The sequence below is a fragment of the Colobus angolensis genome, unplaced genomic scaffold (assembly GCF_000951035.1).
Source record: "Colobus angolensis palliatus isolate OR3802 unplaced genomic scaffold, Cang.pa_1.0 Scaffold257, whole genome shotgun sequence".
NCBI lineage: Eukaryota > Metazoa > Chordata > Mammalia > Primates > Cercopithecidae > Colobus > Colobus angolensis.
The window spans coordinates 2534662-2549771 of NW_012115788.1; the positions used below are offsets into that span (position 1 = coordinate 2534662).

At 39.2% G+C, this 15110-nt stretch overlaps 1 protein-coding gene and 1 long non-coding RNA gene across 2 annotated transcripts in view; one reads left to right on the top strand and one right to left on the bottom strand.

Annotated features, from left to right (window-relative positions):
• Positions 1-6823, top strand: part of LOC105515244 (chromosome unknown open reading frame, human C9orf41) — a 45756-nt gene extending 38933 nt beyond the window's left edge. The window contains exons 7-8 of the mRNA XM_011947019.1: positions 2611-2714; positions 3766-6823. Coding sequence (XP_011802409.1) covers positions 2611-2714; positions 3766-3867 — 206 coding nt within the window. The 3' untranslated portion in view covers positions 3868-6823. The remainder of the gene's footprint in view (positions 1-2610; positions 2715-3765) is intronic.
• Positions 1-15110, bottom strand: part of LOC105515242 — a 48600-nt gene that overhangs the window by 8976 nt on the left and 24514 nt on the right. The window contains exon 2 of the long non-coding RNA XR_001002285.1: positions 11620-11717. This is a non-coding gene — a long non-coding RNA (uncharacterized LOC105515242). The remainder of the gene's footprint in view (positions 1-11619; positions 11718-15110) is intronic.

Genomic DNA, 15110 nt, shown 5'->3' on the forward strand with positions numbered 1-15110 from the left:
AAAAAAAAAAAAAAAAGATACTACCTGAGACTGGGTAATTTACAAACAAAAGAGATTTAATTGACTCACAATTCCATATTGCTGGGGAGGTCTCAGGAAACTTACAATCATGGCAGAAGGGGAAGCAGGCACCTTCTTCACAGGGTGGCAGGGGAGAGAGGGTAAGGGAGGAACTGCCACTTTTAAAGCATCAGATCTTGCAGGAACTCAGTATCATGAGAACAGCTTGGGGGGAACTGCCCACATGATCCAGTCCCCTCCCATCAAGTCCCTCCCTCCACGTGGGATTATAATTGGAGATGAGATTTGGGTGGAGGCACAAAGCCAAACCATATCAACAGTAAACTATATTTTTAGATTAAAAAAATTCTTTAGAGGAGGAAAACAGAGAAAACTACCCAGCAATGAAATAGGCTGTACAACATAAATATGCAAGTTATTAAAAAAAAAAAAAAAAACTGGATGACATAGCTCATGCTTGTAATCCTGACAGCTCCTGAGGTCAAGCCAGGCAGACCGATTGAGGCCAGGATTTCTAGACCAGCCTGGGCAACACAGCAAGACCCCTCATCTCTAAAAAAAAAGTTTAAAAATTAGCCAGGTGTAGTGGCATATGCCTGTAGTCCCAGCTACTTGGGAGCTGAGGTGGGAGGATCACTTGAGCCCAGAAATTCAAGGCTGCAGTGAACTATGCTTATGCCATTGCACTTCAACCTGGGTGACACAGCAAGACTCTAACACTCAGTAAAAAAAAATGAAAAAAAGAGTAAATGTAAACAGCCTATATACAAAAAAAAAGTTCATTCTCACTGTTAGTCAAATAAATCAATATAAATGTGCTACCATTTTTCACCTATCATATTCACTAAGTTTTAAAATTTGCTTACTTAAAGCTTAGGTAAGTACAGTGAGATGGGATATGCTTTTGTTCTGCTGGTGGGGATGTAAAATGATATAACTTTCTTCTGGAAAAACAGTAACATCTTATAAAATAATGTATGGGAAAACCTTAAATATTCGTACATTTAGTCAGGAGTTGGCAAACTACAGCCCATAGACCAAATGTGGCCTGCAGCCTATTTTTGTATGACCCTACTACTACAAGTATCTCTTACATTCTTAAAGGGTAATGGGGAAGAACACAAATAAGAATATATGCTAGACACTGTAAGTGGGACACAAAGCCTCCATTATTTGCCATCTGTCCTATTACATAATTGTTATCTTTTGTAAGTAGCACTAACATATACATTATATTCATGGTCATTTTTTCTAGTCGTTTACGTAGGATAGAGAAAGGAGAAAGAAAAACTTTTTTACCCTAACTGTGATCCACAGAATGGTAAGCCTCTTGGTAGCAGAAACTTTGTCTTGTTATTAAATACTTTTATCTTCCATGGTTAGCACATTGTATGAGAAGTAGGAGTAGAGAGCTGGTTGCAGGATTTTTAATTAACCCAATGAAAAGTAAAGAGAAGATTGTCTAGATTAGCCTGAGGTGTATATATAACTGTGTTAAGTGATAATGGTTCCTGGATGAGGCTGATATATTAGGCAAAATGATAGATTGAAAGATTTGAAAATCATGCTTTAAATCATATGTTCATTTCTTGAATGTATGGAATGAGCAAATAGTAAAGGGAGGATGTCATAGAAATAGTGTAATACCTGTCATTTACTTAGTGCCTTGTTTATGACAGGTGTAATACATATTATCTCACCTTAAAGTCATATTACAGGGCACACACGGTGGCTCACGCCTGTAATTGCAACACTTTGGGAGGCCAAGGCTGGTGGATGACTTGAGGTCAGGAGTTCAAGCAGCCCGGCCAACATGGTGAAACCCTGTCTCTACTAAAAATATAAAAATTAGCCTGGCGTGATGACAGGCCCCTGTAATCCCAGCTATTCAAGAGGCGGAGGCAGGAAAATCGCTTGAACCTGGGAGGTGGAGGTTGCAGTAAGCCCAGATCGTGCCACTGTACCCTACCCAGCCTGGGCAACAGAGTGAGATTCTATCTAAAAATAAATAAATAAATAAAATAAAAATAAAAAGTCATATTATAGATGAAGCAGTTAGTGAATTGCCCATAGGCACACAGTTATTAGATGTTAGAGCTGTGATATGAACAGTGCACTTAAAAAAAAAAGCCAGCTCTAGTGTTACTTCCTTCTTTGAGGAAACCTTCTCTATAACTTCTGTCCACCTTTTACTGCCTAGGTTAACTTGAGGCTCCTTCTTTGTTTTCATATGATACACAGTTGGTAACTGCAGTTTGGCATTTACTTATGGAATTATAATTGCAGAATACATTTGGAATTTGAGGACTTAGCATTACCTGATTCATCTACTCCTTCAGTAACTTGAAAGTTAAAGGTGAAGGCCTATGGTGTGAATCACAGTGCAAGGCAGGTAGACCAGAGGGACTCACTCCTCATGAGTGTAGGCCCATCTCTTGATGGTGTCAGATACTAGGCCAAATTTTCAAATGCCCAGACTTTTTATGTTTGTCTTATCCAGTGCCTAACTTACTCAACTTGGAATTCAGTGTAACACAGCTATGAGTGTGTGTTTATATTCAAGTAATTCATAGTATCTTTAAACCATAGGTCCTCTGCTGTACCACTTTGAAAATCTGGCAAATGAACTTTCCATAGAATTGAGCTATGAGGATATAAAAAACGTTGTTCTGCAGTATGGATTCAAGGTAGAGGTAAGAATGGAATAAAATATTGCCAAAGTTTAACTCCCAAAGCACCTTGACAGAAGTGTTGATATCATGGCTGTTAGTGACTGTTTGAATTCTGTTTTCTTATCTAGAAAGGGAAGAAAATACAGGTTGAGTACCCCTTACTCAAAATGCTTGGGACCAGAAATGTGTTGGATTTTGGATTTTTTTTCCAATTTTGCAATATATGCATATACATAATGACATATCTTGGGAGGGGACTGAAGTCTAAATATGAAATTCATTTATGTTTTATATATGCCTTATAAGCATAGCCCGAAGGTAATTTTATACAATATTTTAAAATTTTGACCACCTGCACATGAATCAGATGTGGAATTTGTCACTTGTGGCATTATGTAGGTGCTCAAAACATTTTGGATTTTGGAGCGTTTCAGATTTTCAGATTAGGGATGCTTGACCTGTATTACTTAGCTTCCAGAATTATAAGGATTTGGGATAACGTGTACATAAAGGGAAAACTATACTTTCTGGTGAAATAGCCTTTCAGTAAATGGTAGCTGATCATTATAATACTGTTCTTACAGACTCTCACTTATAGATAGAAAGTAGAGTAGGCTCTGGGGAAAACAAAAAGGGGTGGGAGGGCAAGTATAAGAGGGATATTCACAATATGTCCTTGTCCTTGTGTACTGCTTCATCTTTTTTTAATCATGTGCATTACTATAAAGTTTTGTGATATTTTGGCTCTTGTGTTTCAGTTCATTTATTTGGAAGCCTTCCATTTTAGAAACAATAGATTTGTTTTTAAGAATGACGAGAAGCAATGTATTATAGTAGTTCAGAGTTCAAGACTGCCTGAGTTTGAACCTCAGTTCCGTCACTTATTAGTGCGACTGTTCTTTGTAAAGTGAGACTACTAATATTAATAGTACCTCTCTTATGGGGGTAGTTGTATATAATAAATGAATATTCTTAAAATAGTGCCTGCCACTGATACATACGTGCTCAGAATTTGTTAGTGGTGTGGTCATCATGACTGTCATAGTCAGTATTATTATTGTTTGCATTGCAGGTGGAAAAAGAATCTGTATTGTCAACATATACTGTGAATGATCTCTCTATGATGAAATACTACTATGAATGTGTCTTGTTTGTGGTCCGTAAGCCACAATAATGGTCTCAAGTGATACCACCTGGAAAAACGTTTAGTAAGAACAAATGCTGAAATAAACGACTCAAAATCAACTATCAGTGATGACAGGACACAACCTCAAATCAGTGGTGCCTTCTTATTCCTAACAAAATTTAGAAATAGTGTCTATTTTCTTAATATGTCTATTGCTTTTTCAGAAATATACTATGCCATGCAGATTTGTACTACACAAGTAAAAATGGAGGAAATGTCTTGAAGTATACTTTTTCCTTGAAGCCCAGATTGTGTTTCAGTAGGAAAAAAACCTAATCTCCAGTGTCTTCATGATGCTGTCCATTGCAAGTCTGCCGTATTAATGACTAATAGTATTGAAGTCCATAATAATCTTCCTTTTTTTGTTGTTTTGTATGCATTGCACATGTAACTTTTAGAAGAGTCTTAAGGATCCTCAGTCATATTCAGCATCTGGAGTTGGGACTTTGTTCACTTTCAATCTAAGAAAACTATGCGTAAAATGTGTCTTCTTTTTTTTTTTTCTTCAGAGACAGGATCCTGCTCTGTCTCCCAGGCTGGAGTGCAGTGGCACGATCATAGCTCACTGTAACCTCAAACTCCTGGACTCAAGCGATCTTCCTGCCTTAGCCTCCCGAGTAGCTAGGACTATAGGCATGTACCACCGCGCCTGGCCTGTGTCTATTCTTCTATCATTCAGATTAATTTAATTTTGTATTTTCTAGCTCAGATGAACTTAAAGAAGCATCAAACATTTCTTTTTTATGAAATGTTAAATTTAATAGCATCACAGGCCGGTAAAATATATTCAAATAACTGAGAAATTATCAAAGTCTTTTGGCCACAATAAACTGAACACTTTATGAAAGCATACTCATCATGGATCACTTTGAAATATACGAGATCTCAACATTCAAAGTGAGAAATAAAAAGCCTTTATTAAAAGTAGTGCTAGGAAACAGAAAATAAGAATAAAATTTACCCATTTGAAATATATGATTTTCAGACTCTAAATGAATACAGAGTTTGACAGTGTGATGTTTACAATAATGTCTTTTCTTTAGATTATCTGGATTATGAAAGCAAGCACTTTTTTCATTAAAACAATTATATACTAGGAAAAACTGTCATAATAGTATTAATGTGGGAAATTTTGATTATGAAATTCAGGGATAAATTACTGCCCATGGTCTGTGTCTTCAATATTGTAAGCAGCAGCCATCATGTAATTTCAGATTAATGCCAATTTTGTTCCCTGATAGATGGAGCTTAAACAGTATATGCTGCTTTAAATTTCTACCTCTAGCAGATCTTTATTGGAGGGAGTTTTCCTTTGTATTTTTTAATGTATGTTATTCTGTTTCCAGTAGCTTGGAAAGTAGAGATGACTAATGTTTTAGCCTTTTCTTGGAGAAAAGGAAGAACTCTTCTTGAATATTTTCACAGATGATTGTGATTGCTTTAAATGACCTCTGTGGCAATTTAAATTAGATGGATTTAATCTCAGCAATGTGCTGGTCGCATAAAAGTCATGTTTTAATAGGAAAACTTACTTGTAAATGTTTAAACCTTTGTTGTCACTTAGGCTGGGGAGTCACTACCCTATTTGGCATCTTACTAGTTGGGGGGACCTTTTCCGTGTACAGTGATAGGACTTTTGTGACCTTTACTCTCACTATGCAATAGAGGGTTTCATGCAGTTAATTTGACATGTCAAAATTGGGAAAACTGTAACTTTTTTTTAAAGATCTCTCTTTTTTGTGTCCCTCAGTACTTAGCAGATGTTCATTTGGTGGAAATTCTTATTACTTACATGAATGAGTTTGAATTTAGTGGCAAGGAAGAGAAAAACTCAAACTATTGTTTTTAAAGAAGAAAACTTGCAAAGTACATAAGTATTTTTTAAAAATCAATTGAACAGAAAGGAATGCATGCTGTTTTTGAATGACTTAGACATGCTTTTTATTCACTGACTAGTATTCACTTTTTTACAACTTGCATCAAAGCAAATGATCTTTGTTTTTGTCACAGGCAAAAACAGGTTGACACTGGTGGGTTGGCTTTATTAATTTTTTTTCTATTAGGTTTTCTTTAATAATGTTACATTTCTAAATTATAGCATATGTTTTAGTTAATTCTGAAATCAGTTACTTCATTTGTTAATTTATCCCTTGTATCACGAATATTGTTTTTTAAATGTTCTACACAAATTTGCATCACTTTTTTTCTTACAGCTTTCGCAGTTAATATATTCTAAACTTGAAAATGTGGTATCAATCATTAATAGAAGTATCACTGGAGGATTTATTTAACTTTGTATTTCTTAATTTTAGTCCTAGCTACTAAAGTATGTAAGCCTTAAAGTTTAAAATGTTTTTCTTAAATTAGCTGTATACACATAAATTTTCATTTACTTTGTGAAATGCGAGGAGATAGTCCATTGTGCTTGTGTTTTTTTCTTTAATTTCTATATTCTGAAGCAGTGCAGATATAGGGTATGCTAATCAAGTGAGCAAGGTGGAATATGTACAATATAAGGAGAAGCTGTATAAATCACAGTATAAAATTATGAAGTTCGGTAACTGTAAAATGTACTGTATTTATATGTAACTCTCATTCAAAAGTTGCCACAAAAGCTGAATTGGAAGCTTCATGTCTGCATGAAATTTCCTATATTTTTAATGTGTATGATGAAGTTAATTTTTCTTGAATATTAAAGTCTGCCAATTGCTACAAAACGATAGTTGTTTGGTTGTTTTCATCTAAGTTAGTGTAACCATAGATGTGGGTTTTAATGAGTTGAGCATATATACTTTTGAACTCCTGGATTAGCCTGTTTTTATATGCTTCTAGGAAGTCAGTAATATGAATACTTGGCCTTATAATATACCAGGCCTTATACTAATTATTTTCACTTTGTTTCATTCAGGTTCACTGTAATAAAGTTAGGATCCACTGAGGAAAAGGAATAATCTTGATTTTCAGTTTTGTTAAATAATAGAAAAAGAATTCTATAAAAGGAACTAGTAGAAGACAGTTACAGAACCAGCCATTAGTGGGATGAGCACTTAGATCTTCTGGGTTCATTTTCCTGAATGATTGTGATCTCAGGCAAGCCACTCTTGGCTTGTTTCCTCATCTGTAAGAAAGGATTGATACCATCTATTTCAGATAGTTTATTAGGTCATATGAGCTTTTATATATATTTTTGTGTGTATGAAAGCACATGATAGACAGTTACCATAAATGTAATTTCAGTCTGTGTTGACTGCTATCTAGTGATGGAAAAAATGAGGATTGTTAACAGGACATTAGTTTTAATTATCTTACGGTGACCCTTTGAAAAAGGTGTCCGTGGAATCCTGGGGAAAACAGTAAAAAATGGTAGGTACAGATACAGATTCCAAAAGTTTGTTGGGAATTATAATGAAATATATAGTAGGTAATGGGAGAGGGTATAATTAAAATTTAATGGCATGTTACTCCCACTTTTATTAACCTGCTAGCACATCCCTCATATATGTTTGATTCTTTCTCTTTGATACCTATTTAGATGTGGGATCTTTCAGTCAGTGTATATGTGCATTTTCAGTTAAAAGTTGCCTTTCAGAAGGCACTGCACCAATTTACATGCCAGGAACAGTGTTTAAAAGTAACTTACATCCATTCCCTGGCCAGTACTGGGTATTGCTGAGCTTTTCATTTTTGTCAGTACAGACATACCTCATTTTATTCTACTTTGCTTTATTGCACCTTGCAGATACTTTTTTTTTTTTTACAAATTGAAAGTTGGTGGCAACCCTGCATCAAACAAGTCTATATTGGTGTCATTTTCCAACAGCATGTGTTCATGTCATGTCTCTGTGTCAGCATTTTTTAGCAATCAAGTATTTTAAAATTATGTACATTGTTCTTTTAGACAAAATGCTATTGCACATTTAATATGCTACAGTATAGTGTAAACATACTTTTATATGCACTGGGAAACCCCAAAATTTGTGTGACTCTCTTTCTCATGATGGTCTGGAACTCAGTCTGTAGTATCTCCAAGGTATGCCTGTATAAGAAATGTTATCTAATTTGAATATTCATTTACTTAATTGTTGGGAAAGTTAAGCAATTTCTCTGAGTTTGATGGCCAAAGAAAAGTGTTTTTAATCTGCCAGTCTATATGATTTAATGTGGCAGACCTGACAGGTCATTGGCAACCGCTCCAAACCTAATTAAAACATAGTGAGGTTCATCAGGGAGAGTATTGGCCAGAGCCATGAGGACTGTCTTGAGTTCTAGTAATTGAGAGGAGCAGCCACATCTGCTTTTGGTTTTACATAGCTGGTACTGAAGGTGAACAGCAGCAGCAGCTCATTGGACTCCATTATGTTTCATTGTAGCCAAACAATTCGTGAAGTAGGCCCAGAAATTTAGGAGAAACTAAGTCAAGGGCCCCACTGAACCAATTCTTTGGGGATTGCTTTGTGCAGTGGAGTTGGCCGTACAGTTTACCTCCAAAAGGATAGCTGCCGTTTTTTCATGTAGGACCAAAGACAGCTATGCTATTTCTCTTTGACTAGCGAGGCTTGTTAGATTCTTTTCACCTTGTTAGTCATTAAGTCCAAGTTGACCCACCGCGAAATGGGAATGTCAAGCCAAAGAGTCACAAGAGCTACGTTAAATCACATTAAGTGTCAACAAAAGCTTAGCAGGTTAATAGCTGCCTTCTTTTGTTAACATACAAAGATGTACGTGGTGGCTGGGTCAGGCAGCTGTTGGGATTGTTGGTATTGAGCTGTTGCCTCTCTGAGTACTCAGGCAGCCATTAAGTCTTTGAAACTTCTCCTGGAGGCCTATATTACTTATACTGGACCATCCAGGGAGGGGGATCAGTCTGTGTAGTATTCCTTGAGAGTGAGATGGAATAAGATATAGACCAAGAAGTGCAGGCATAAAATCCATGAATTCTATTATACATATGTTGAATCTGTCCAAAGAGCCCTGGTGACATTATTTTTGAGGGGTCCAGCTCCTCGTCAAAAACTTGGGGGCTGGGATAGGACAGAAGGGAGTTGGCGCTTTCTCTAGTTTAACCTCTTGCTATTTCAGTAAGTGATTAAAGCTTTGACTGTTCAAACTGCCAGCTCAACTCTCCCTGGCCCCTAACAATTTCAGGTTTCCTTCCCCACTCCAAGCCTTGTCCAAACCCTATCAGTTGAATTAAGGTGACTTTTTTCCTATAGGAACACAGACCAAGAAGTTCAACGTGCATCAGGTGCTACAGCACAGATGCCAAAAGATCAGGTTATCCCCCAGCTGGGAGTTCCAGGTGGCAGAGGAAGCTAGTCTACAATGACAGAAGGAGCAATGGTGGTGGGGAATAGAGTTCATCTGCTCGTAATTGTTATATCCACGCAGTTGTCGTTAGTATACCTGAGTGTTTATGCTTACAAAAAAATAGTACTGCCTATTTCATTGTGTAAAGTGGCCTACAAAGTGTTCTCTTGTGTTTTTATGTTTCCCAGTGGTGGTGGGGAAGAAATTTGATTGTCAGCATTTTTTTCCATTGACCACTGTCTCCAGGTTCAGTGCCTGAGCACTGCTGCTATTCTTCCCCCATCTATCTCCAGCATCCGATGAGTGTACAGCTTCTAAGACCCCTTACTTTGGTGCTGATCATAATCTCAAAATACATAATCCTGAATGTCAAAATCCTGAAATAACAAAATCTTTAGGGTCTAAAATCTCTAACATCTAAAATTTCAATAGATTAAAATCTTTGAAATCCTGTGAGACAAATTCTGGGGAAGGGATTAATGTGTTTTCAGTTGTATGCAGTGTACTTGCATCATGACAGGCAGAACTATTACCTTGTTACTGTCTTTACTAGGAAATTATGGTTTAAGGAGATTCATATGGGTGCCAAGTTGACAAGAAGTGGACTTGGGGACATAATTTTAGGTGGCAACTTGTCTGGATTAAGGAATACTAGAAACCTAGTAAGGCATTATTTTCAGTGTATCTGTGAGAGTCTTTCTAGGGGAGACGTGTATGTGAGTCTCAGTGGACCAAGTGGGAAAGATCTGTCCTCATGTTGGCAGGGGCCATCCAATCAGCCGGCCTATAGAGAACCGAGAAGGCAAATTAGTCCCTCTCAGAGCTGGGACAAATTTTCTGCTGCTGCCTCGGACATCAGAAATTTGACACCACAAAGTACATTATCACAGCATTAACTGTGTGTAAGCATTGTGCATGTATGTAAAAATGTAGAAACTTCCTCAGTAAAGGAAGCGATATACTCTTTGTATGTCTGCGTTTGTCAAAGATAAAATTTCTGGGAATCTTGGCTCTTTGGGCTACTGTGTATGTGGTGGTTACCCATTGAAGGGTTTTTTTGGTGTGTGTGTGTGTGTGTTTTGTTTTGTTTTTAAGACAGAGTCTTGCTCTGTCGCTCAGGCTGGAGTGCAGTGGCACCATCTCGGCTCACTGCAACTTCTGCCTCCTGGGTTCAAGCGATTCTCCTGCCTCAGCCTCTCAAGTAGCTGGGACTACAGGCACCCACCACCGCACCTGGCTAATTTTGTATTTTTGTAGAGACAGGGTTTCACCATGTTGGCCAGGCTGGTCTTGAACTCCTGACCTCAGGTGATCTGCCCATGTTGGCCTCCCAAAATGCTGGTATTGCAGACGTGAGCCACCATGCCCAGCCAAGTTTTGTTTTTTGTTTTTTTGCTGTTTTTTTCTTTTGAGATGGAGTCTTGCTCTGTTGCCCCAGCTGGAGTGCGGTTTTCGTGATCTCGGCTCACTGTAAGCTCCACCTACTGGATTCAGGCAATTCTCCTGCCTCAGCCTCCTAAGTAGCTGGGATCATAGGTGCCTACCACCATGCCTGGCTAATTTTTGTATTTTTGGTAGAGACAGGGTTTCACCATGTTGGTCAGGCTGGTCTCAAACTCCTGACCTGAAATGATCTGCCCGCCTCGGCCTCCCAAAGTGCTGGGATTACAGAGTGAGCCACTGTGCCCGGCCCCCCATTGAAGTTTTTGATTGATCTCGTCAGAAGACTTATGTTGTCTATCACAGTATTTCAGATGACTGCAGTTATAAAGCTGGGTGTATGCTTTTATATATTTAGCTTTTTCACCCATTTCTTTGTGAATACAGTTCATCTGCTCATAATTGTTATATCCACGCAGTTGTCATTAGTATGCCTGAGTGTTGATGCTTGCAAAAAATGTTACTGCCTATTTCATTGTGTGAAGTGGCCTACAAAGTGTTCTCGTGTTATGTTTCTCAAATAAATCCCCCTTTAAAAATGTAAATAAATGTTTTTGAGATAATTTTTAAGATTTTTTTCCCTACGTTATATTTTCAAGATTTTGAAATTTTGGGATTGCAATTTTCTGGATTTTTAGACTTCAGGGATTTTGATCTTTCAGTATTTCAATATTTGAGATTATGGCATTCAGAATTGTTTTTCAGGATTATGGTCCAAACTTCTTTTCTGTCCATGCACACGCCACTGTGTTCTGCCCTGCAGTCTTCCAGCCTTGACCGCCCCAGCACCCAGAGCCCTGTCCTCATTATAAGCCAGGTTGGACTGTTGACAGGAACCAGGTGTTTGGCTTTATACTATTAGGCAAGGCATTTCCTTCACTTACTTTTAAGTGGCCACCCATGCTCAATTCAACCAAATTAACTTCTGTCTTCAGGTCACTCAAAGCTCTATATTAAATAGCGAAGCCTTCATTCCTGACAACATTAATTTACCTTTGAGGACTCTCCACCTCAGCAGTCACAGCCATACCGCCTTTTAGCTGGGACCATGGGACTTGCTGCTCTGTTGTCATAACATTTCTTCTTTCTGCCTCGAAGGGAGTGAGCAACAACGAAGTTATTATTTGGGTAACTTATTTCAGTCCTGCTTCTAGCAGCTCAACATATAAACGGGAAGAAGTAGGGTTTCCTGCCAACTGGGCAATAGTATTTATTACTGGATCTTGGGAGTCTTATTTTCTTGACCTGGCCTGCAGATCCTTGTCCTTCCTAATCCAGAAATCCATGTCTGTCAGCATCCTTTCTTTCTCAACAAAATTGCTAAGTCTGCTATTTGAGTTTACCCTATTTACAATCTAATGTGTTAGTCTGTTACAGTTTCCTAGATGCTGGTAAAGACATGAAAAATTACACAAATAATACAGAGAGTTCTGTTCTCATCCAGCTTCCCCCAAAGATAGCATTTTAAGTAACCGTATTATTAAAACCTTGAAGTTGACATTGGTACAATACTATTACTAAACTGTTGATAGACCTTGTTTGGAGTTTACCAGTACTTGCATGCACTGTTTTCTTTTCCCCTAATTTTTTCACTTTTAACCTACCTTAATATTTAAAATGGGTTTGTCATTAACAGCACATACCTTGGTCTTTTTAAATTTTAATTAATGCACAGTATTTGTACATATTTATTTAGGGCACATGCGATATTGTTACATGCATAGAATGTGATGATCAATTTAGGGTATTTGGGGTATCCATCACCTTGAATTCCTATAAGGAACATTCCAAGTCCTCTCTTCTAGTTATTTTGAAATATATAATACGTTGTTGTTAACTATTAACTATAGTCACCCAACTTTGTATCAAACATTAGAACTTTATCTAACTGTATGTTTGTACCCATTAACCAGCCTCTCTTCATGGCCACTCCCACCCATATGCCCTTCCCATCCTCTGATAGCTATCATTGTACTCACTACCTCCATGAGGTCAACTTTCTTAGCTCCCACATATGAGTGAGAACATCCAGTATTTGTCTCTCTCTGCCTGGCTTATTTAATGTCCTCCAGATCCATCCATGTTGCCGTAAATGACATGATTTCATTCTTTTTTATGACTGAATAGTACTCCATTGTGTACGTAGACCACATTTCCTTTGTCTGTTCATCTGTTGATGGTCACTTAGGTTGATTCCTTATCTTTGCTGTCAGTAGAGCTGTCAGAAACATGGGAGTGCATGTATCCTTCTGGTATACTGATTTCCTTTGGATAAATGCCCAGTAGAAGAATTGCTAGGTGGTATGGTAGTTCTATTTTTAGTTTTTTTCTCTATTGTTTTCCATAGTCTGAACTAATTTACATTTTCACCAACAGTTTGAGTTCCCTTTTCTGTACATCCTTACCAGCATCTGTAATTTTTTGCTTTTTAACAATACTTATGCTAATGTAAAGTGAGACCGCATTATGATTTATTATTGTTATTGCATCAGTCAACCTTTAATGTTCAAAAAAGACATGGATGCAGAGCATAGGAGATGTGGCAGGGTCTCTCGGGCCTTGGTCCAGAAATGAGGGAGAGATGAACACAAACCAGACACTTTCAACTGGCCACACAGTCTGGGAGGGCAGGGAGAAACACAGGTTTGGACATTCATAAAAAAATAAAACCTAAAATCAAGCACTCCATTTTGTGCCCATTGAAGGGTTTGATATAGGAAACTCAGTCACCACCCTGGAGACTGGAGGGGAGATCCTCCTTCCCCTGCCAACATCAAAAAGCAAGCTCAGCACACACAAAGGGCTTAGGGAGGGGCATTCTGCCTCCCCACCAGCCCCAAGAATGGACTTGAAAATAAAAGAATACGCTGGATCCCCATTCTGGATCCCCATTGTCAACCCGACACATGAGAGTTTTGAAGGCCAGCCAACTAACGACAGGGGCTGCTCTAAGAGAACACCAGAGGATTGAGAAAACGGAGGGCTAAGCAGGGAGCAGACAGAAGAAAAATGTAATAGAAAAAAAAAAATTCAAGCTAATCCTACCCCCAACATCCTCCTATCATGATCTCAGGCAGAAAGAACAAAAGAAGGTAATCCACAAAGAGACAGCCCTTACTTAGATTTTCTGACAGACAGCAAGACAAGTCTGCTCCCCACTCCCACACACCACACACAGACATATTTCAGGGCGCCCTAGAGAATGCATCCCCACCCCACCCTCTGCCCCAAGCCATAGAATCACAGTTCAGTGGAATATTCTCCTGGTGTTAGATCAATCCCTCCACCTTTCTTCCTATCCTTTTCTCCTTGACAGACCCAACACAGCCCCCCTGCAGCCTGCTGGCCCTCCCAGCATCCACCTGGGCCAGGAAGAGGCAGCTGCACAGTTTTAGTTCCACCTCCAGAGACCGATTTCCTCAGCCCTCCTAGTCTTTCGGCCTCGTAGTCTGTTAAGGGCTTTTTCTTTTGTATAGGAAAAAAAAGAGAAAAGGGAGAGGTGGGAGAGATTTTCCTAGTGCAATACAACCAAAAAATATTTTCAAAGTCTTGAAAAACAAACATAAAGCAGCCGTCTTTCCCAGGCAACTGAACAGAAAGGTTTGGTTGTGTTGACTGCCACATACACATGAAAACGAATATACAGTCCATGCAGTAGCACAGCCATTGGAGAGGACATCCTGATGTCCTCCTGATTTGCCCCAGTGCAAAACAGTCCTAGCAACGCCCCCTGCTTGCCATCGCTGCCACTGCCACTGACATCTTCACTGTGGCCACCCAGCCTCACATGAAGAGGAGGATCGCAACTTGACTCAAGCAAAAATAGATGAGGTACTTTGTCTTGTGTGTGACGTAGCTGCCAAATTTCGGCCCACGATACAATGCTAGGTAGGGCTATATTTCTTGTCAAATTCCTTCTTGATATAGGCAGCAATGTCCTCTCTATGTTGTACTTCTCCATGGCCTGCGCGGCTCAGTCAATGGCATCCTGTTGCATATCCTCAGACGTGTCTGCAGTCTTGATCACTGCCTTCCAGTCAGACATTGTGACACTTCACGGAGGCGAATCCGCACGGGCCCATGGGGAGCAACGATGGCCCAAGGCAGAGCGCAGGTAGCGGCGGTGACTCCTGGGCTCCTCCCGCAGCCACTGCCACTAAGGTCTCCCGCTCCCGCAGCCCCGGGCCAGTAGCTCCCCGCCATGGTCCTCCCTTGGAGTTGCCCGCGTGGCCTGCCGGCCTGCCTGGTCCGCGCTGGCGCCGCACAGCTCCGCTCTGCTCTGCCGCTCTATTTTTATTTTGTTTTTAGATGGAGTCTCGCTCTGTCACCCAGGCCGCAGTGCAGTGGTGCGATCTCAGCTCACTGCAACTTCCGCCTCCCGGGTTCAAGCGATTCTCCTGCCTCAGCCTCCCAAGTAACTGGGACTACAGGTGCACGCCACCACGCCTGACTTATATATGATCTATATGATATATAGTATATTA